The sequence below is a fragment of the Anolis carolinensis genome, chromosome 3 (assembly GCF_035594765.1).
Source record: "Anolis carolinensis isolate JA03-04 chromosome 3, rAnoCar3.1.pri, whole genome shotgun sequence".
Classification (NCBI taxonomy): Eukaryota; Metazoa; Chordata; class Lepidosauria; order Squamata; family Dactyloidae; genus Anolis; species Anolis carolinensis.
Window position 1 is genome coordinate 112,863,195 of NC_085843.1, and position 19,764 is coordinate 112,882,958.

General features: G+C 41.4%; 1 protein-coding gene across 4 annotated transcripts in view; it reads right to left on the minus strand.

The window, feature by feature from the left end:
- The window catches only part of rev1 (REV1 DNA directed polymerase), a 54,569-nt gene extending 43,958 nt beyond the window's left edge, over positions 1 to 10,611 (minus strand). The window contains exons 1-4 of one of the 4 annotated variants that reach the window (XM_016997235.2): positions 10,483 to 10,611; positions 10,107 to 10,322; positions 2,591 to 2,661; positions 2,056 to 2,188 (exon numbers count right to left, since the gene is read on the minus strand). In XM_016997235.2, coding sequence (XP_016852724.2) covers positions 2,056 to 2,188; positions 2,591 to 2,647 — 190 coding nt within the window. In that variant the 5' untranslated portion in view covers positions 2,648 to 2,661; positions 10,107 to 10,322; positions 10,483 to 10,611. Of the gene's footprint in view, positions 1 to 2,055; positions 2,189 to 2,590; positions 2,662 to 10,106; positions 10,411 to 10,482 lie in introns of those variants that run through there. The other 3 variants (XR_010004314.1, XM_016997236.2, XM_016997239.2) reach the window with 3 other exon arrangements.
- Between the last annotated feature and the right edge of the window lie 9,153 nt (positions 10,612 to 19,764).

The following is a 19,764-nucleotide window of genomic DNA, read 5'->3' on the forward strand; positions in this document are numbered from 1 at the left end:
TGAGGGTTGTTGTATCTTTCGGGCTGTGTGGCCATGTTCCAGAAGTATTCTCGCCTGACGTTTCACCCACATCTATGGCAGGCATCCTCAGAGGCTGTGAGGCATGGATAAACTAGGCCTAGTTTTATCCATACCTCACAGCCTTTGAGGATGCCTGCCATAGATGTGGGCGAAACGTCAGGAGAGATAACTTCTGGAACATGGCCACACAGCCCGAAAGACATACAACAACCCTGTGATCCTGGCTATGAAAGCCTTCGACAACACATTTTCAGTATGAAGCATATTTGCACATTACAGTGTTCCTCACTACTTCACAGTTCACTTTTCGCTCCCTCACTGTTTCGCGGGGTTTCAATTAATATTAATGTACACATTTATTGTGGTATTTTTGCTGTTTCATGGGTTTTTGCGGTTTGCAAAGGGTCTTGGAAGGGGAAGGGTAGGGAAGAGTTGGAAATAAAAAATGGTTATTTAGCTTCCATTCTTCTTCTCTGCCGGTGTACTGTATATTTTAACTTCTAAACTAAAGCACAGACTGCATTGTAGTAAGTGGTCTGTGGTTTGCTCTCCTCCACACATAGAATAAATATAGTGTCCCTACTTCGCACATTTTCACTCATTGCGGGTGGTCCTGGAGCGTAACCCCCGCGATAAGTGAGGGAACACTGTATATCATTTTCTTCAAATTTAGATTTCTGTACTCTCCCTAGAGCATGCCCTGGTCTCATCAAGCTGTTTTGCCCCCTCTGTTTTTTACATTTTGTTTCTATTTATATCCCATCTTTCTCCCATGTTTGGGATATAAAGCCACTGAGACTGAATCTACACTGTAGAATTAATGTTATTTGACACCCATGGCTCATGGCAGTCTTTAGTGTTCTCTGCCAAGGAATACTGGTTTCTCACCAAACTACAAATCCTAGGATTCCATAACATTAAACCACAGCATGGAAATATATAATATTATTCAAACATCAAGCAAATTTAAAACCACCATAATTCCAGTGAATAAAAAGGACAATGTTTTAAACCTATGATTGTAACAACCAACAATACTACTATGATGACTACTACTACAACAAAAATGTATTTGTTATCTACCTTTCCTCGTGACTCGAGGAGATACAACATAGCTAAACTAGAGATAAAGAACCACAAAAATATAGATATTAAAAACACAAAACAAATATTAAAACACTGATATTAATGAAATTGACATTTAAAATTCAAAGCTTATAACTGATCGTATTTTAGTTGCTGAAGTCCTTACTGAAGGACTTTGTCTTCCACCAAAAGGATAGAAGGGAGGGGACAGCCTAACTCCCTTTGGAAAGAAGTGCCATCATTTGGGGGGATGGGAGAAGCAGAGAAAGCCTTTTCTCACGCCTGTACTACTTCTGAAGCTTGTTTATCTAAAGCAGAGCCCCTTTTGCAGATCTTCAAAGCCTCATGTACATTAAAAGTGTAAAGAAATGTTTATAATCTGCTTGTAAGTGAATAAAGTGTATTTAGAAGCATTTTTGATTTGCAAAAGAGATACATGTACCAAAAAGTGTAAGTTTATCAGCCCTTTTTTGGACTGAAAAAGCCCCGTCGGCTTACACTTGAGTGGGGGTCCTGGTTGGCTTATAGTCAGTATATAGGTAATCAGAGTTAGACAGTCTTATCTTATTGAAGTCTTATTATCTTAAATTAGAGTTTTATGTAAATACTGTATTTAAAAACATTTAACCTATTGATGCCTCAGTTAATGTAATTTTATTGGTATCTATTTTTATTTCTGAAATTTAACACTAGCTGCTGCATTTTCCACCCTTGTCTTATACTCAAGTCAATAAGTTTTCCCATTTTTTTGTGGCAAAATTAGGTGCCTCAACTTATACTCGGGTCGGCTTATACTTGAGTATATAATAACTGCTTCCCCCATTAAATAAGCCCAGCAAAGCACCCTCCTCTGCTCTTTCCCTACAGATTTTCTCCTTTACTGTTTCACGCCACAATTTTTCTTTTCTAACAGGTTTAAATAGCTAAATGGGAAAAATAAAATATCACCTGTATAGCCATTGACATAAATAGCAACTCCACTGAAGATACCAGAAGAAGTTCCATCTTTTTGTAGTTGCATAGCTGCGTCTGAACGGAACTGATCCTCCAGTTTTTGAACCTTGGCAGACATATATCCTCCCTTGATTTTAAATAAAATAAAATATATTATTTAAATAGATTGCAAGTGATAATGGTATCAACTGCCCCTGAAAACTACTATCTATTTAGCTTTTGCTGTGAATAACTTTATTTGGTTTTTAGTGTGTAAATGAAACAATTGCATATAGATATAGATGAAACACAGTTTAAGCTGCTTCAGAAAACCTTTAAGAATATTAATGCAATGCATTTTCCTAATCAGGTTTCTCACATGAACTAAAATGCATGAATTAACATTACGTTCTGGTCAATCAAAAGATAATAATATTTGGTTATGCTGTAGAAATAAATCAGTTATGCTAAAATCATCTCATCACTGAAAAGCATGTACTTATAAAGTTATATTTATAATTTTGTTAAAACATTCTCAGCTTGAACATACCCATGCTCCCCAGCCATCTCTGTCATTGGCACGTTTTCTCCAACCACCTTGCTTCATAATGATGCTTCTAACTAGGAAGGAAAAAAATAATACAAAGTTTTCAGTATCACTTCTAGAATTAAAAAAAATAAGGTTAGTGCTAGAAACCTTTATATCTGAAAGACTTTATATGATAGTAACTGCACCAATTATCGGTTCACAAATACTAATCCCCATGTATGAAAATTCCTTAGAAAACTTTTAAACCTGGGGATACAATGTCTGGAAGCTAAATATGCCCTTGACTGAATCTCAGAGATTGCAACCTCACCTTAAAAATTATTAAATATTAGTTTTAAAAATGAAGAATGCTTCCTTTATGCTTATAGTACGGGGGCAAATTTGCAAACAATTGCAAACAGTTTCTTTCCTTGCTGTAAGAACCGGCAACCGCAGAGGAACTGGGGATCACCCCCCCCCCCAACGCACGCACGCACGCACGCACCCAGACTCCTAGCACACCAAAATACCTTCATTTCCCTGCTTTTGTCTTCCAAAATAGTGACCAGCGGTGACATCAGATTACTTGCAATCACCATTTTGGACTATCCATCATGCACTATACTAGTTTCCACCATCACAGATTGAAAACAAATCTACCTTTTTCACAACTCATGTGACTAAAACGCAACACTAGGTCTCCTAAGGATTTTGAATTAGAAGTGTGCACCTTTAAGAGACAATTCAAAGAAAGAGGATATCCTTCTAGGGTATTGAATACAGCCATTCGTAAAGTTAATCATATAGATAGAGCTCACCTTCTAAGAAACCCACAAAAACACCTCCCAATAGGATAATTTGGCCCCTTACACTTACACATCTCTCTTCCAACATCTATAAAATAGTCAAGAAACACTGGCATATGATCAAGGACATCCCAGGCTGCCAAAATACACCTATGGTGGCATATAAACGTACCAAAAAATTAAAAGATATGTTAATTAGATCAGACTTTACTTTGCCAATTACTCAAGACAGACCTAACCTTAGTGGGGACACTTTCTGTTGTCATTGTGATATTTGTGTCCAGTCCCTGAATACCAAACAGTTTACACACCCAACATTGAGGATCACTATACCCCTTGTTTTACCACATGTACAACAGACAAAGTGGTTTATGTGATACAATGTCAATGTGATCTCCTCTACATGGGAATGACAACTAGACCTGTCAGAATCAGAATTTTGGAGCACTGACCTCGCATAAGAAACAAACATAATGATAGCACTTTATATTCCCATTTATTGGAAAAAGGACACCCTCCTTCCCGTTTCAAATTTTGTGTTTTAGAAAAAATTCATACCAAGCCCCACATGGACATAAAAAGTTTTCTCTTGCAAAGAGAGGCTTTTTGGATTTTTAAGTTAAATACAGTTTTTCCTACTGGTCTTAATGACAGATTAGATTTCAGCTGCTTTTTGAAATAAACTATTAACTTTAACCTTTCCTACCTAGAAATAACACACCAGCTGTACTCTGTAACAAACTCAGGCCATAAATTCTTCCCCTTTTTGTGAGTAAGTTGTTCACTCCTGAAAGCCAAGCCAACTGTATTTGTAGAACCATTGAGAGAGCTATATGTAAGTAACTACATGCACGCAACTCTGTCTGTTGAAATATGTATAATTATTTTATTGTCTTTCTGTGTTATCGGGTGCCGCTGACATATCTATTATGTTGTCTATTATCACTTATTTAGGAATGTATTGAGTCTCACAACACTTGTGAAGAATCCTGAAGAAGGGATTTTCCCGAAACAAAGATTTACAAGCCTGGGGTTCTTTGTAGAGACTTTCGCAAGGACACCTCAAGTATCTTATTCATTCCTACAGATACTCTTCTTAAACACATTTCTTTTCCATTGTTTATTAATCAACTATAAGACTATACAGAAGAGTGAAGATATAACTCTGACAGTTATATCAGTTATACCAGGAGTATACAAAATTACTAATGGGACTTAAATACTGTATATACGAGTGAAGACAAAAACTCTGACTACATGTATAATCTCTGTTAAAAAATGCACTATTGCATATTGTACCATTATATATCCTTGTTCAGCTATTCATTTCTAGATTAAATTGTCTTATATGTTTTAGTACTGTATAACACTATTGTGTATACAGTTGACTACTTGTTATTTTGCTTTTTGGTATTTGTTATAGATATCTGTACCTCTTGGATAAGCTGGAAAGCGTCCAGAGGAGAGTGACTAAAATGATTAAGGGTCTGGAGAACCAGCCCTATGAGGAGCAGCTTAAAGAGCTGGGCATGTTTAGCCTGCAGAAAAGAAGGCTGGGAGGAGACATGATAGCCATGCACAAATATGTGAGGGGAAGTCATAGGGAGGAGGGAGCAAGCTCGTTTTCTGCTGCCCTGGAGACTAGGACGTGGAACAATGGCTTCAAAATGCAGGAAAGGAGATTCCACCTGAAGATTAGGAAGAACTTCCTCACTGTGAGAGCTGTTCAGCAGTGGAACTCTCTGCCCCGGAGTGTGGTGGAGGTTCCTTCTTTGGAGACTTTTAAGCAAAGGCTGAATTGCTATCTGTCGGGGGTGCTTTGAATGCGATTTTCCTGTTTCTTGCAAGGGGTTGGACTGGATGGCCCGTGAGGTCTCTTCCAACTCTATGATTCTATGATTCTTTCATTAGCACTGTCAATGCTAAGGAGGGGCCAGAAAAGGTGGGTACACAATAAATAGTAAAGGAATAAGAAGGACCTCAGAGCTTCTTTAGTTAACTATTTCTGTTAGGGAATACAGCTTTATTTCTGTTTATGTTATGTAAAATCAGCAGGTTTTATCAGAAGCTACTCTGCAATCCAACAGGAGGAAGAAACACTGTCTTGCTTAGGGCATGGTGGGGAAGCCAAGCAAAGGCCTGGGAGGAAGCATGCAAACCATGAAGAGAGAGGAAATGCCATAGCTTTTGCTGGGGGCATGTGTGAACGAAAGGTGACATGCGAGGCAAAGGACATTAAAGTGTTATAGAAAAGAGTAATTCATCCCCTCCCTTTCTTTTCACTTTCCAGTCACCTTCTAAAGAAAGATTGGGGGAAAGTAGAGGGTTGATTGGGTTTGTGCATGAAACACTGAAATCTATAGGGGTAATTTTGTAGCCAAGTACACTTTCATAATTTGCTGTATATATGGATCACTCTTCTTTTCCATATGATGAAAAGGCAAATTAATTAATTTCTAATTAATAAAACATATCACCTTCATTGTGTGTGCTTTTTAGATTGGAAAGATCATCTCCAAAAGCACCATCAATCAGGGTTCACAACTATCTCGACCAAGTGAACTGTAAACCTTGAGTAGCACTCCTATTATCCATAACTGCATTTTCTATAGCAAACACATGATTGGGGGTAGGACTACATACAAGTCTGAAGGAAATAACAGGTAGTAAGTACAACTGCATTTTAACAATGGCTATTCACAAAACTTTTGCTAATTACTCAAATGTCCTGAATGAGATAAATCAACTATCACAGAATGTGTGAGAAGAATCTATTATCCCAGCAGAAACTGAATAAACTGCAGTGAATAAACTTCTCTCACATTTCTTCCTTTTACAACATCTCCCAGAACTGTGAACCTCAACTGCCTAGTTGCCGAACACCCTCAAATGATATCAGATTTTTGACTACTTCTGTTGTATACAGCCTGAACAATTTCATTTGATACTTCAATGGTGCTCTTACATCTACAGCAGTGGTTCTCAACCTGTGGGTCCCCAGGTGTTTTGGCCTATAACTCCCAGAAATCCCAGCCAGTTTACCAGCTGTTAGGATTTCTGGGAGCTGAAGGCCAAAACATCTGGGGACCCCAGGTTGAGAACCACTGATCTACAGTAAGGCATATTTTCATTATGGCACTTCACTCAGCCTCCTCTTATCTCCATGTTGGAGTTTCCAAATCACACTTCATTTGCAGCAAAATACTATTTACTATTAAATATGTACATAATACCTATCATATCGAGAGAAATAACATCCTAACTAGACACTTAGTGCTATTGTTCCACTGAAAGTACAAGAGCTCAGAAACCCAATCAAACCTAGGAAATACTGTGCGAGGAACACCTGTAGCTGGCACTTGTGTAGAGCAACTAGCTTGGAAAAGCTTGCAGACAGTGAAACTGCTCACCGCTACCCAAGCAGTGGCTACAGGAATGTCTTACAGTTGGAGGCTGGCTCATGGTGGTGCTTCACTGTGCACAGGCTTTCTTGAACAAAGAAGAATCCACATGCACTGATTCTAGAGAACTTAATGATATCGGGATGAAGCATTTACCTGAGATCTTCTGGCTCAGAGAGGACTGGTACATGTGTGGAACATCACATTCAAAGGAAGGCCACACCTGGTTTAAGTGTTTTGTGCTACATTGCTATTTCTGATCAACATATCCCTACTCAGTATCCCATTACAAATAGCACCATTTCAGAAGCAGGACAATGTTTGTGCTTAAATACTTTAAAGCTTATCTTTAAATAAGATTTATACAAGCAAAAGGGTGACTATGCTACAGTATTAATGTCAAGCTGTTTTTAAAATCAGTTCTTTTTTTTTAAATGGCATGCTCATTATCACTTTAATACCTTGGAAATCCCAAATACTGAGAATGTGACACTGCAAAATGTTCAATTAAAGAAGCGATTTAACCAAGAATGAAAAAAAGCAGCATGTAATTTTACTGACAGCTTGCTTAAAAATAATCACAGGTTAGCACTAGGGTTTATGGCTAAAGACAATCTTACAGAAACACAAAGAATTTAAGTCTCAATGGATACAATGGGTCTTGTTTCTCAGTAACCCACACAAAGCCCAGCAAATAAAAGGTACAGGCCTCTATTACAGGGAAAAGGATAAGGCCAGGGAAAAAGTTAATACCAAAAAGACAACATAGACGACAATGTCTATGGATGTTAACAAAGTTAAAGCAAACAAAAGTGTCCAGATACTACACCTAGTACCTGGGGACTAGACTGGATGACCCTTGTGGTTTCTTCCCACTCTATGAATCTATCTCTTGGTGATTAAACAAAAAGGCCATGTATCAAGTTTGTCTGAGCTTTTTGTTCTGACAGAATAGTTCACATTATTTTCCCTCTTGCTAGAAAGGGACTGAAATCTGCAAAACCAGAGGCTCTTAAATACAGAGATGATTGATTTGTGCTCTTACCATCCAAAACCAGCTCCACAGAACCTCTAACCAGAGTAATTTTTAGTTTCTCCTTATATTTTCCAGCTTAAAAAATCCTTTGCCCAGGTTGCTGTGCGTTTTCTGGGTGGTACGGTCATGCACCAAAAGCATTATCCCCTGACGTTTCACCCACATCTATGGAAGGCATCTGCAGAGATTGTGAGGTCTGTTGGAAACTAGGTAAGTGGGGTTATATATCTGTGGAAAGCCCACGTTGGGAGAAAGAACTCTTCTCTAAGGCAAGTGTGAATGCTGCAATTGATCACCTTGATTAGCATGTAATGGCCTTGCAGATTCAAAGCCTGGCTGCTTCCTGCCTGGAGGGATCCTTTGTTGGGAGGTGTTAGCTGGCCCTGATTGATTCATGTCTGGATTTTTTTTGTTTTCTGGGTGTTGTTCTTTATCTACTGTCCTGATTTTAGAATTTTTAAATACTGGTAGCCAGATTTTGTTCATTTTCATGGTTTCCTCCTTTCTGTTGAAATTGTCCACATGCTTGTGGATTTCAATGGCTTCTCTGTGTAGTATGACATGGTGGTTGTTAGAGTGGTCCAGTATTTCTGTGTTCTCAAATAATATGCTGTATCCAGGTTGGTTCATCAAGTGCTCTGCTATGGCTGACTTCTCTGGTTGAGTTAGTCTGCAGTGCCTTTCATGTTCCTTGATTCGTGTTTGGGTGTCAATCTAATCAACATGGCCAGATGAAATGTCCACACCTGCCGCAAACAGACAAGCGTTCTTTCTCCCACCCTGAACATTTCAGAGAGAGATAAACCCCACTTTCCTAGTTTCGAACAGACCTCACAACCTCTGAGGATGCCTGCAATAGATGTGGGTGAAACGTCAGGAGACAGTGCTTCTGGAACATGGCCGTACAGCCCGGAAAATACACAGCAACCCAGTGATTCTGGTCATGAAAGCCTTTGACAACACAAAATTAAAGTAAACAACAGTGTCCTGATACTACAACATCTAGTACCTGGGGACTGGATTGGATGGACCTTGTGGTCTCTTCCCACTCTTAAGCAAAAAGGGCATGTACAAAGACCTTTGTCTGATCTTTTTGTCCTGACAAAATTACTCACATTAGCACTTTTATTTTCCCTCTTGCAGAGCTCCCAGTGGCGCAGTAGGTTAAACCACTGAGCTGCTGAATTTGCTGACCAAAAGGTCAGCGGTTCGAATCCGGGGAGTGGAGTGAGCTCCCGCTGTCAGCTCCAGCTTCTGCCAACCTAGCACTTTGAAAACATGTAAATGTGAGTAGATCAACAGGTACCACTCTGGCGGGAAGGTAACGGTGAAAATGCAGTCATGCCGACCACATGACCTTGGAGGTGTCTACAGGCAACGGCAGCTTTTCGGCTGAGAAATGGAGATGAGCACCAACCCCCAGAGTCGGACAGGACTAGATTTAACGTCAGGGGAAAACCTTTACGTTTACCTTCCCCTCTTGCTAGAAGGAAGGGACTGAAACGTGCAAACCTAGAGGCTTATAAGTGCAGAGATGATTGGTTTGTGCTCTTAGCATCCATGACCAGCTCCACAGAACCTCTAACTGGAGTAATTTCTACTTTCTCCTTATATTTTCCAGCCTTTAAAAAAAGCCTTTATCAAGTTTGACACCTTCGATTTTCCAAGCAGAGTTATGAAATCCTGTTTCATAAAGGGGGATCGGTATCATAGGATATTTCTGATTTTACAGTAGTCTTAGAATTAGCCTTCCATAGCCTAGGAAAGCCAAGCCAGGCTGTATTCGGGGGAGCCTAAAGAGGATAAAGGTCTGTAATAACAATAATAAGGACGCCTCCTAGGGCCCTTTCACACAGCCATATAACCCAGAATATCAAGGCAGAAAATCCCACAGTATCTGGTTTGAACTGGGATGTCTGAGTCCACACTGCCATATATTCCATTTCAAAGCAGAAAATGTGGGATTTTATTCAGCTGTGTGGAGGGGGCCCCTAGACTCCATTAAAAACCCGCACTTCCTGAGGTCGCCCAGTGCACCACTCCAGCTGCCTATCAGTCCGAGGTAGGGAGGCTGCCATGGTTCCCGGGACGTGCCCGGGCTGCAGACACCTCCATGCCTCCCTCTCACACACACAGGCACATATGATTATCAGGCGGACGGTTCTGAGGAAGGCGAGAGGAAGGCCTGGGGCCTACTCCGCCCCAGAGGCGGCCAAACTGGGGGTCGAGCTCAGTCGCGGCTCCCCTCTCTCTGCCCCTCCCCTTCCCTCATTCCTCCTGTCGAGGCGCCTCACCTTTTGCCGCGTCCCTGGGGCGTCGACGCTGCCTGTCGCGGAGCCTCACATCGCGTCCCGCCTCTTTCTTCCTCACAGGCGCCGCCGACAGACCTCGCTCTTTCCCTCTCAGAACACACCGCGTCACGCACGGCGCGCGGACAGCCTCGCGCCACCAACCACCTTCCTTCCTTCCCTCCCTTCCTTGTCTCGCGGGCACCAGCTGCCGGTTTAGTCCTGAAGGGAGAGCGAGGAAGAGCAAGCGCCCCCTATTGGCTGAGCGACAGAGAGAACTTCCCGATTTAGAGAGGAAGCAAGGAACCCCCTCTGAAGCGTTCCCAGCGTCACGTGACGTCTGGTGGAAGCGGGCGACCAAGCCACGCCCCCATGTCCTTACCTCGCTGGCTTCCCTTTTCCTTGCCTCCACTGCAGCGCCCTCTAGAGGGAGAGAAGCGGCGGCGGCGTGGTGGCAACACTGCTTGATCTCCCCAGTCGCGAAAGAGGGCTAGCCCATCCGCCGTCGCCGCCGCACTGAGGGAGTGCTATATATAGACCCGATGGCTATAGATACACACTGCGCGCAGCGACCCCTAGCGGCGCCCTGCGGAATACACCCTGGCGTGGCTTCTTTCAGAACACTCTTTCGACCAGAGAAGTCCGCCACCACTGACTGTTGGAAACAAGGCAAGTGGGGTTTATATATCTGTGAAATGTTCAGGGTGGGAGAAAGAACTCTTGTCTGTTTGAGGCAAGTGTGAATGTTTCAACTGGCCATCTTGATTAACAGTGATGCCCAAACACGAATCAAGGAACATGATTCAACCAGAGAAGTGAGTCATAGCAGAGCACTTTGTTACAGATTGATGATGATAAATGGAAGCTCTGACGTGTGCCCGCGATCCAGAGTCACCCGCAGAACAATAACATGCCATTCAGGTTTGCAGAACAAAAATACAGGAACTTTACTGATTCCAAGAGATCAAAAATAGTAGTACAGTAGAGTCTCACTTATCCAACCTTTACTTATCTAGTGTTCTGTATTATCCAACACAGTCTGCCTTTTAGTAGTCTATGCTTTTGTAGTCAATGTTTTCAATACATTGTGATGTTTGAGTGCTAAATTAGTAAATACAGTAATTACTACATAATGTTACCATGTATTGAACTGCTTTTTCTGTCAATTTGTTGCAAAACGTAAGTATTTTGGTGCTTAATTTGTAAAATCATAATGTAATTTGACATTTAATAGGCTTTTCCTTAATCCCTCCCTATTATCCAACATTTTCACGTATCCAACGTTCTGATAGCCCGTTTATGTTGGATAAGTGAGACTCTACTGTATTTATAATGGGTCCCCCTGATCACTTACAGAAGTCCACATTCATAAACAGTCCTTTCTCAGTCCACAAATCTGCTTCAGAAAATAATATAGTCCTGTTTCTTCACCTTCTTTTCTCAGCAGCAAGCAGGCCTCAAAATACCAAGGCCTCTCTGAGTACTATACACAGTGTTCTCTTCAGCAGCAGCATTCAGCCAGCACTGAAAAACTTGTCCAAACTGGTTCTGCAGTAGCAGAACAGAAACAGTATCAAAATCAATCCCCAGATTTTTGCAGGCTCAGTGAATCCGCTTCATGCACTTCATTTTCCAGTTAACACACAGCCCAGTGCCTTTGCAAACCATGACACACTTGATGAACCAACCTGGATACAACATATTATTTGAGAGCACAGAAATGCTGGACCACTCTAACAACCACCATCTCAGACTACACAGAGTTTTAAAAATACTGGTAGCCTGATTTAATTCATTTTCATGGTTTCCTCCTTTCTGTTGAAATTGCCCACGTGCTTGTGGATTTCAATGGCTTCTTTGTGTAGCCTGACATTGTAGTTGTTAGAGTTGTCCAGCATTTCTGTGCTCTCAAATAATATACTGTGTCCAGGTTGGTCCATCAAGTGCCCTGCTATGGCTGACTTCTCTGGTTGAGTGAGTCTGCAGTGCCTTTCATGTTCCTTGATTCGTGTTTGGGCAATGCTGCGTTTGGTGGTCCCTATGTAGGCTTCTCCCACACTGGACCTTCCACAGATATATAAACCCCTCTCGCCTAGTTTCCAATAGTCCTCACAATCTCTGTAGATGCCTGCCATAGATGTGGGCAAAACATCAGGAGAGGATGCTTTTGAAACATGGCCAGACAGCCCAGAAAACACAAAGCAACCCAGTGATACTGGCCATGAAAGCTTTCAACAACAACAACAGCAACAACAACAGCAACAACAACAGCAACAACAACAGCAACAACAACAGCAACAACAACAGCAACAACAAAAACAACAACATAATAACAATAATTCATTTGTAGTCCGCCTATGTCTCTGAGAGGACTCAGGGCGGATTCTAGCATACACAAAAACAAAGGCAAACATTCAATGCTTAGAAACAACGAAACACAGATAAAAGTAAAGGCTTCCCCTTCTGGCTTTGAGGATGGTTCTTATCTCTTGGGGGGGGGGGGTGTTCATCAAGTAGAATACCAATACAAATTGGTAGTATACAAACATTGACACTATTCTTTTTCATCATGAAATATTTTTCATTTCAAAAACAAAACATTCCTTTACCATTTGTTATTGCTTATATTCTGAATTAGATAGATATGGAACACCAAAATGTTTTAGGTGCTTAGGGCTTCTAAAAGTTGCAAAAACGCATCTTGTTTTCTTTCTGGAGTCCAAACATGCATTTGCGGCCAGGCGGTGGCTTGCTGGTTAGTAGCCAGCTGCAATAAATCACTGCTGACCGAGAGGTCATGAGTTCGAAGCCAGCCCACGTCGGATTGAGCGCCTGACCATTAAAATAGCCCAGCTTGTTGTTGACCTAAGCAACCTGAAAGATAGTTGCATCTATCAAGTAGGAAATTTAGGTACCACTTATGTGGGGAGGCTAATTAAACTAATTTACAACACCATAAAAATCATCCAGCAGTGTGAGGAAAGGAATGAGGAAGTATCCATCAAGGACTCGGCATCACAGTTGATGATGAATCAGCAGCTCCCCCTGTGGCTGAAATCGAGCATACCCTCATGAAGCCAGAAGCTGGAATGTTAAATAGCCTCTGTGTGTATTGTATTTCTAATGGCATCGAATGTTTGCCAGTGTATGTACATTGTGATCTGCCCTGAGTCCCCTTTGGGGTGAGAAGGGCGAAATATAAATACTGCAAATAAATAAATAAATAATTATCTGCAATGACTTGTCTGTCCAGCAAAATAGAAATGATTACAGTAGTAACAACTGGACAAGATCCTGAAGTGTAAGGTGTCAGGGTATTGTGTTTTGTGAAATGTTAAAATCAATCTGGGTTATTAGAAATGCCTTATGTGTTAGTTTTTCCGGCAAGGCATTTCAGCAGTTATGGAGTTAATGAGAGTCTGCTATGATTGATGTATCACAGGACCAATGGGGTCAAGTTTGTTTTGACCGGGACTTTCTTTCTTGTTCCTGTGGAATGCAGAGGAGTTTCCTGAACAGTTGAGCTGTGTGCTGTGTGTGCATGCATGAGTTCGCTTCGGCAACAGCGCTCATGGAGAAGGACTGATTTGCTCTGTTTGTATATAGAAATGTAAATAAAAGATTGATTGCCGTTGGATTTTCCAACCGAACCCTCATCTGCTGGAGTGTGTTTGTCCAGTGCTGTTTTTCCACACGGGGAGACAGTCTGGAGAGAAGGAGGTGAAGACCGGGATGGTGAATTTTTGGATTTCACTCTGCTACCCATCATCCCCTGACATAAGGAATATCATTGAATACTACAGTTGAGGTGGTCCAGGCCATTTCTATGTTTGGTTGCGAAAGCAGGAGGGTATAGAAGGCTGATCGGAGGCAAAGAAGAGTTATGGGGCACCCAGGAAAGCTAAAAAAAGAAAAGAAACAACACAGCCGAAGAAATAAGTGGACCTCCAAGCAAATCAAGTCAAAACTCTTCCTAGATGCCAAGGTAACTAAATAGAGGCTGTTGCACTTTGGCTATATCATGACACAACAGGAATGCTCAGGAAAGACAATAATGCTTGTTATGAGGAAAGGCAGTAGAAAAAGAGGTACTGTAGTCTAGATGGATAGATGCAATCTGGGATGCCCCTAGGCCCTGTCTACACTGCCATATAAAACCCAGATTATCTGCTTTCAACTGGATTATATGGGTCTACACTGCCCTATAATCCAGTTAATAAAGCAGACAATTCAGATTTTCTAACATAGTGTGGATGGGGCCTGAGTCCACAAGACCCGAGCAGAGTTGCAGATGATAAGATGACTTGGAGGTCTCTCATTCATAGGAGAAATTATATCCAGCATACTGTTTTGTGAACATTGATCCACGTCATCATGCTTCAAGGTGGGTGTTTTTGCTAATTATTTGAATGCCTCCAGCTTAGTGGATCTCATAGAAACCACAAACGTACCTGTTTCAGGGCAACTATATCAAATGGAGCAAGCCCTTTATTAAGCAACTAGCTGTGCACGGCCATGTATTGCTGTGGTATAGTCAATTGGCCACCTTGATTAGCATTTAATGGCCTTGTAGCCTGAAAGCTTGGCTTATTCCTGCCTGGGGAAATCTTTTGTTGGGAGGTGTTAGCTGGGCCTGATTGTTTCCTGTCTGGAATTCCCCTGTTTTCAGAATGTTCTTTATTTACTGTCCTGGTTTTAGAGTTTTTTAATGGTGGGAGCCAGGTTTTGGTGATTTTCAATGGATTTCCCTAGGTAGGAACCAGACAGGCAAGTGTGGTTTATATACCTGTGGAATAATGTCCAGTGTGGGAGAAATAACTCTTGTCTGTTGAGGGAAGAATGAATGCTGCAATGAGTCACCTTGATTGGCATGTACTGGCCTTGTAGCTTGAAAGCCTGGCTGCTTCCTGCCTGGGGGAATCGTTTGTTGGGAGGTGTTAGCTGTCCATGATTGTGTCCTTTTTGGAATTTCCCTGTTTTCAGAGTGCTGCTTTTCGTTTACTGTCCTGGTTTTATTTATTTATTTTATTTATTATTTATTTACAGCATTTATATTCCGCCCTTCTCATCCTGAAGGGGACTCAAGGCGGATCACATTACACATATAGGCAAACATTCAATGCCTTTTAACATAGAACAAAGACAAACAAACATAGGCTCCGAGCGGCCTCGAACTCATGACCTCCTGGTCAGAGTGATTCATTGCAGTTAATTGCAGCTGGCTTGTTCTCCCGCCTGCGCCACAGCCCGGGTTTTTAGAGATTATATTGTCCTGTATTATTATACCACAGTCATTATTATATATTATATTTATAATCTTATATTATGTTGAAAGCGCTGCCGAGCGGGGAACCCCCTACCCATGCTCCTCATCGGGAAGCAGAGCGCTGCCGCCAAGTGCCACAGCCTTCCCTCAGCAAGGAAAAGGCCTGAGTCGACAGGGGGAGTGGGTCCGAGACGCTGCCCATCAGAGCGCGCCTGGCAAGCAACTGAGGTGAAACTCAAGGAAAGCCCCCACTTGTTCTTCCCTTTCCGCTCTTCTGTCTTCCCTCCCTCTGCCCGCTCACCTGCCAGCTCTTGCCTTTTTGCACGGCTCTGGCCGGAGGGAGGAGGGACGGAAGAGCTGCAAATGAAGCATGTGCCGGGAAGGGGAGTTCAGTGTCTGACTGAACTAAAACAAAATAAAAAAGCAGGAAAGACGAAAAGCGTCCCTTCACACTTTTGGAGTGGCTCATAGGGCCTCTGACAGACAGCGGCAGGCCGGTGAGCAGCTGGGTGCCCCCTCGTAGAGGGCAGGATTGGGGGAGCTTTCCTGGCTCTGGGGTGTGTGTAGGCGCGCCTCTCATCTACATGCCCTCGGCGGTGTTTTCCCCACGTGCAGGAGGGGGTTTGCACTGTACCATCTTCTTTCTTTTTTGGGTCTTTAAGTCTTTGTCACTGTGTTTATGTTTTATTGTTCATGGTGGTCACTCATTGGGTTGGTAAGCATTTTGTGGCCAAATTTAGTGTCATTTGGCCCAGTGGTTTTGTTGTTTACTCAGTCCTACAAACAAAAAATACATTTTTATATACACCACATATCATATAACATTTGGTTATATAACTATACCTGCACATCACCACCATTGCCATCATTGAAGGTTCTCCAACAGCAAACCACAGATTGAGCTTTGACAGGTTGGTGATATTTCAGTTTGTAGGTCTCAGGATCTGTCTCCAACTTCACCAGTTACAACTGTTTCAAGTAGTAGATCTAAGAAAAGGGCATATCAGAGACCTTGAAAAACTTCTTGCTGGAAAGATAGACCAGCAGTAATCTGAATCAACTTAAGGCAGCTTTGCTGTAACTGTAAATGTCAGCAATAATTCCTTGCTCCTGAGGTAATGAAAGCAGGTGGGTCAGACAGGAAAAAATTGTCACTGTGCCTGTTGGCCTAGGTTTCCTGGGAGCTGTAACAACACGTTCAATGAAAGCTTCAGGAGGTCCCTGCACAGTATAGTTGTCCTTGTGTTTTCCCTTTCCCATGGCAATTGGATACAGAACAGAAAGCTGGAGATTCAGTGTATGGGTGTTGAGACTTACTTTGCACACAATGACCACTGCAGGGCTGTAGCATATTGGTAGCTGAGGCACAGACTTCCCATCTTCTTTAGGTCCTGTCATAATGCACAAATATAGCACTATGGCTCCCCAGTAGTATCCCACTGAGCCCTGAGGTTTGCAGTTTCATGAAGCGGTAGATTTCTCTGGCTGAGAATGCTAAATACTCCTTCCCAAACGGCTGGACTGGATTCTTGAGAGACTTCTTCATATTTGATATGTCCAAATTAAAAACATATGTATGGCTAATGCAACATGTAAGTAAGCATGTCTTATACATTGCCACCAGATTGGTTAAAATGGTCTGTACTTACAAACTCTAGAAGCAAAGATGTTCTCAAGGATAAATCTGTTTCATTGTCATGATTCTGAAATGCTAAAGATGCCAATCAGAAAGGTTAATGATGTGATTTGTTCTGTCATTTGTGTACACATGGATTCCTGGATTAACTAACAAAAGCAAAAATAATAACATTGCAGAATCTGCGTTTAGAGTCAGTCCTGCCTGTGCGTTGATCGATAGCTTTGGCAGCTGACTGTAATGGGCAGAAAGATCACATTAGTACGATTGTGTATAACACTAAGGTTGGTCTGCTCTGCTCACATGTCTGAGACAAGACAGTACTGCATTGCAGGCATAGCTCCCAGTTTGCATGCAACTCCAGACTTCTGGTTTGCCGCACTGTACCTGCTTTATCGGTATCATTCATTACAGGACGTTCATAGCTACTGTCTGCTACAGTGACTCACTGTAGACATGGATACATTTGGGGATTAAAGTGCAAGGATAATCTATGTTTAACACACTGTTGCTGTCAGGGAAAGTAAAGCACGAGGGATGTCTGCTTTGGATGCAACTGGCTTTTACTGACATCTAATGGGCAGAGAGAGAGTTTGCAGGGAGCAAACATTTAGAAGGTCAACAAGAGAACAACAGCAACCTAGTAGCTATATTGCCAACACAGAAAGTTTCAAATTCATTTTGGAATATGAGTGTTGGTGTGATTTTATTTGAGGCAATATCAGATCATTGTTATAATTGCCACTGACTCTTGCAGAAGGACATGTTTAATGTGTGGAAAAAAAGCATCCTAGGAACTGTATGGGTTAACAAAATGTATGCAGATATTTTTAGGCTCACCAGGTCCTCATGGTATCTAGTGGCTTCTATATCAGCAGTGAAGTGAATCATCTGTGGGTTTTAGTGAGAACTTTAAATAAGCTACCCAAAGTTATGAACACAGGGGAAGGGGAAGCATTAAATTCTTTGAATACCTTATTTAAAGCCTAGACTTAGACTAAAATCCAGAGAAGATTTACTGTCTCACAGACATGGAAGCTACCAGCTACTGGAGGTTTACACATTACCTGTGTTTTAACATTGTAGATGTTTTAAATCATCATATGGTGATAGTTATAGGCTGATTGAAGGTTGACAAATTGGCATTTATCCCATGCTCAGGATGCAGGCAGACTTTACAACAAAAATCCAGCTTGTTATGATGGGTTGATCGTTCCTTGGAAGAATCCAAGGAATGTAGCTGACATAGACCAGATGTTTACCATGCAACAAGGTAACTCAATGAGCTGAAACTAATTACATTATCTATGCAACCTTTAGTTCCGTCTGTAAAGGAAATCCAAGAGTCAATGAGTGAATTGCTAACCTGTACATAAAGCACCGAATTAAAGGCTGAGGCTCTAAAAGAGGGTTACAGCTCATGAAGCAACCATGAATGCTTCCGAGAGAGAGTCTTTTGTCTGCCTGGATTTCTCCGCTAGTCTGATGCACTAACCTATCAATCATTGGCATGAAAGATTTAGAAGCTGGTCTTCAGCTAATGAAATCTTTGACTATGTTTCTACAGGAGTTGTTGACTTTGCTTTCGCCTTCTGATTTTCAATTAGAAATTGAAAGAGGCTGTTGAGCTTCCAATGTTAAATGATGGTTTGGCTGTAGTCTGTTTGTTGTTCATTTGCTCCATGTAGCTACAATTTTTTTTTGCTACAAATTACAAGACAGTAGGGAATGCCACTGTTGAAATCAGGTAAGGCAATAAATGACTGGAGGAGACAATTTACCAAAGCAAGAATCCCAAAAAGGGATTTAAAGTATCACATTAAGTATCTAACTATATTTTGTGTCTTTGGCTCTAGCAGAAGAATTTTTTTCCTATTTATCTTAAAACCAGACCCAAGGCTTAACTTCAGGGCTCCACACCAATTTTTTAAAATAAGTTTTTCCAAAACCAAACTGATATTAATATTTACTGAATTAAGTTACTCTCAACATAACAGACACCAGCCTTTTCTAGTCTCAGATTTCAAACTGAGGTATAACGCTGTCTAGAAACATTTATAAAATAGATCTCACCAGCCCAATTTTTCTGGAGGCTGTTTGCATCTGTAAAATGACTGACATTGCATTCCTGCAAGAAACACATTTGATGACAAAGAATGCAGTCAGCCTCCAGAAAAATTGGATTGGTGAGGTCTATATTACAAATGTTTCTAGATCACATAAAGATATGATACTCCTAATGCACAAACATTTTTCAATTTCAGCACAGTGGGCAATAATAGATCTAGATGGACTTCCTTTATTTTACTTGTAAGATATTTTGAAAAATTAATTGTTTTGATTAATGGTTATGAGCATAATAGTGGTATACTAGGGATGTTTTATAATTCTTTTGATAATCTTGTTGATATAGAATACAATTATTTGATTGTTGGTAATTTTTTTTTTCATGTCAGGAGTGACTTGAGAAACTGCAAGTCGCTTCTGGTGTGAAAGGACGTTACTCAGGGCACGGCCAGATGTTTTTTTTTTTAATGTTTTAGCATCCTTTTAGGAGGCTTCTCTCATGTCCCCACATAGGGAGCTGGAGCTGACAGAGGGATCTCATCTGTACTCTCCCCAGATTCAAACCTCCGACCTGTCGGTCATCAGTCCTGCCAGCACAAGGGTTTAACCCATTATGCCACCGGGGCTTCCATTGTTGGTAATTATTTTAAAGACATTTTGGATATTTTGCTAGATATAAATACATCTCCATCAAG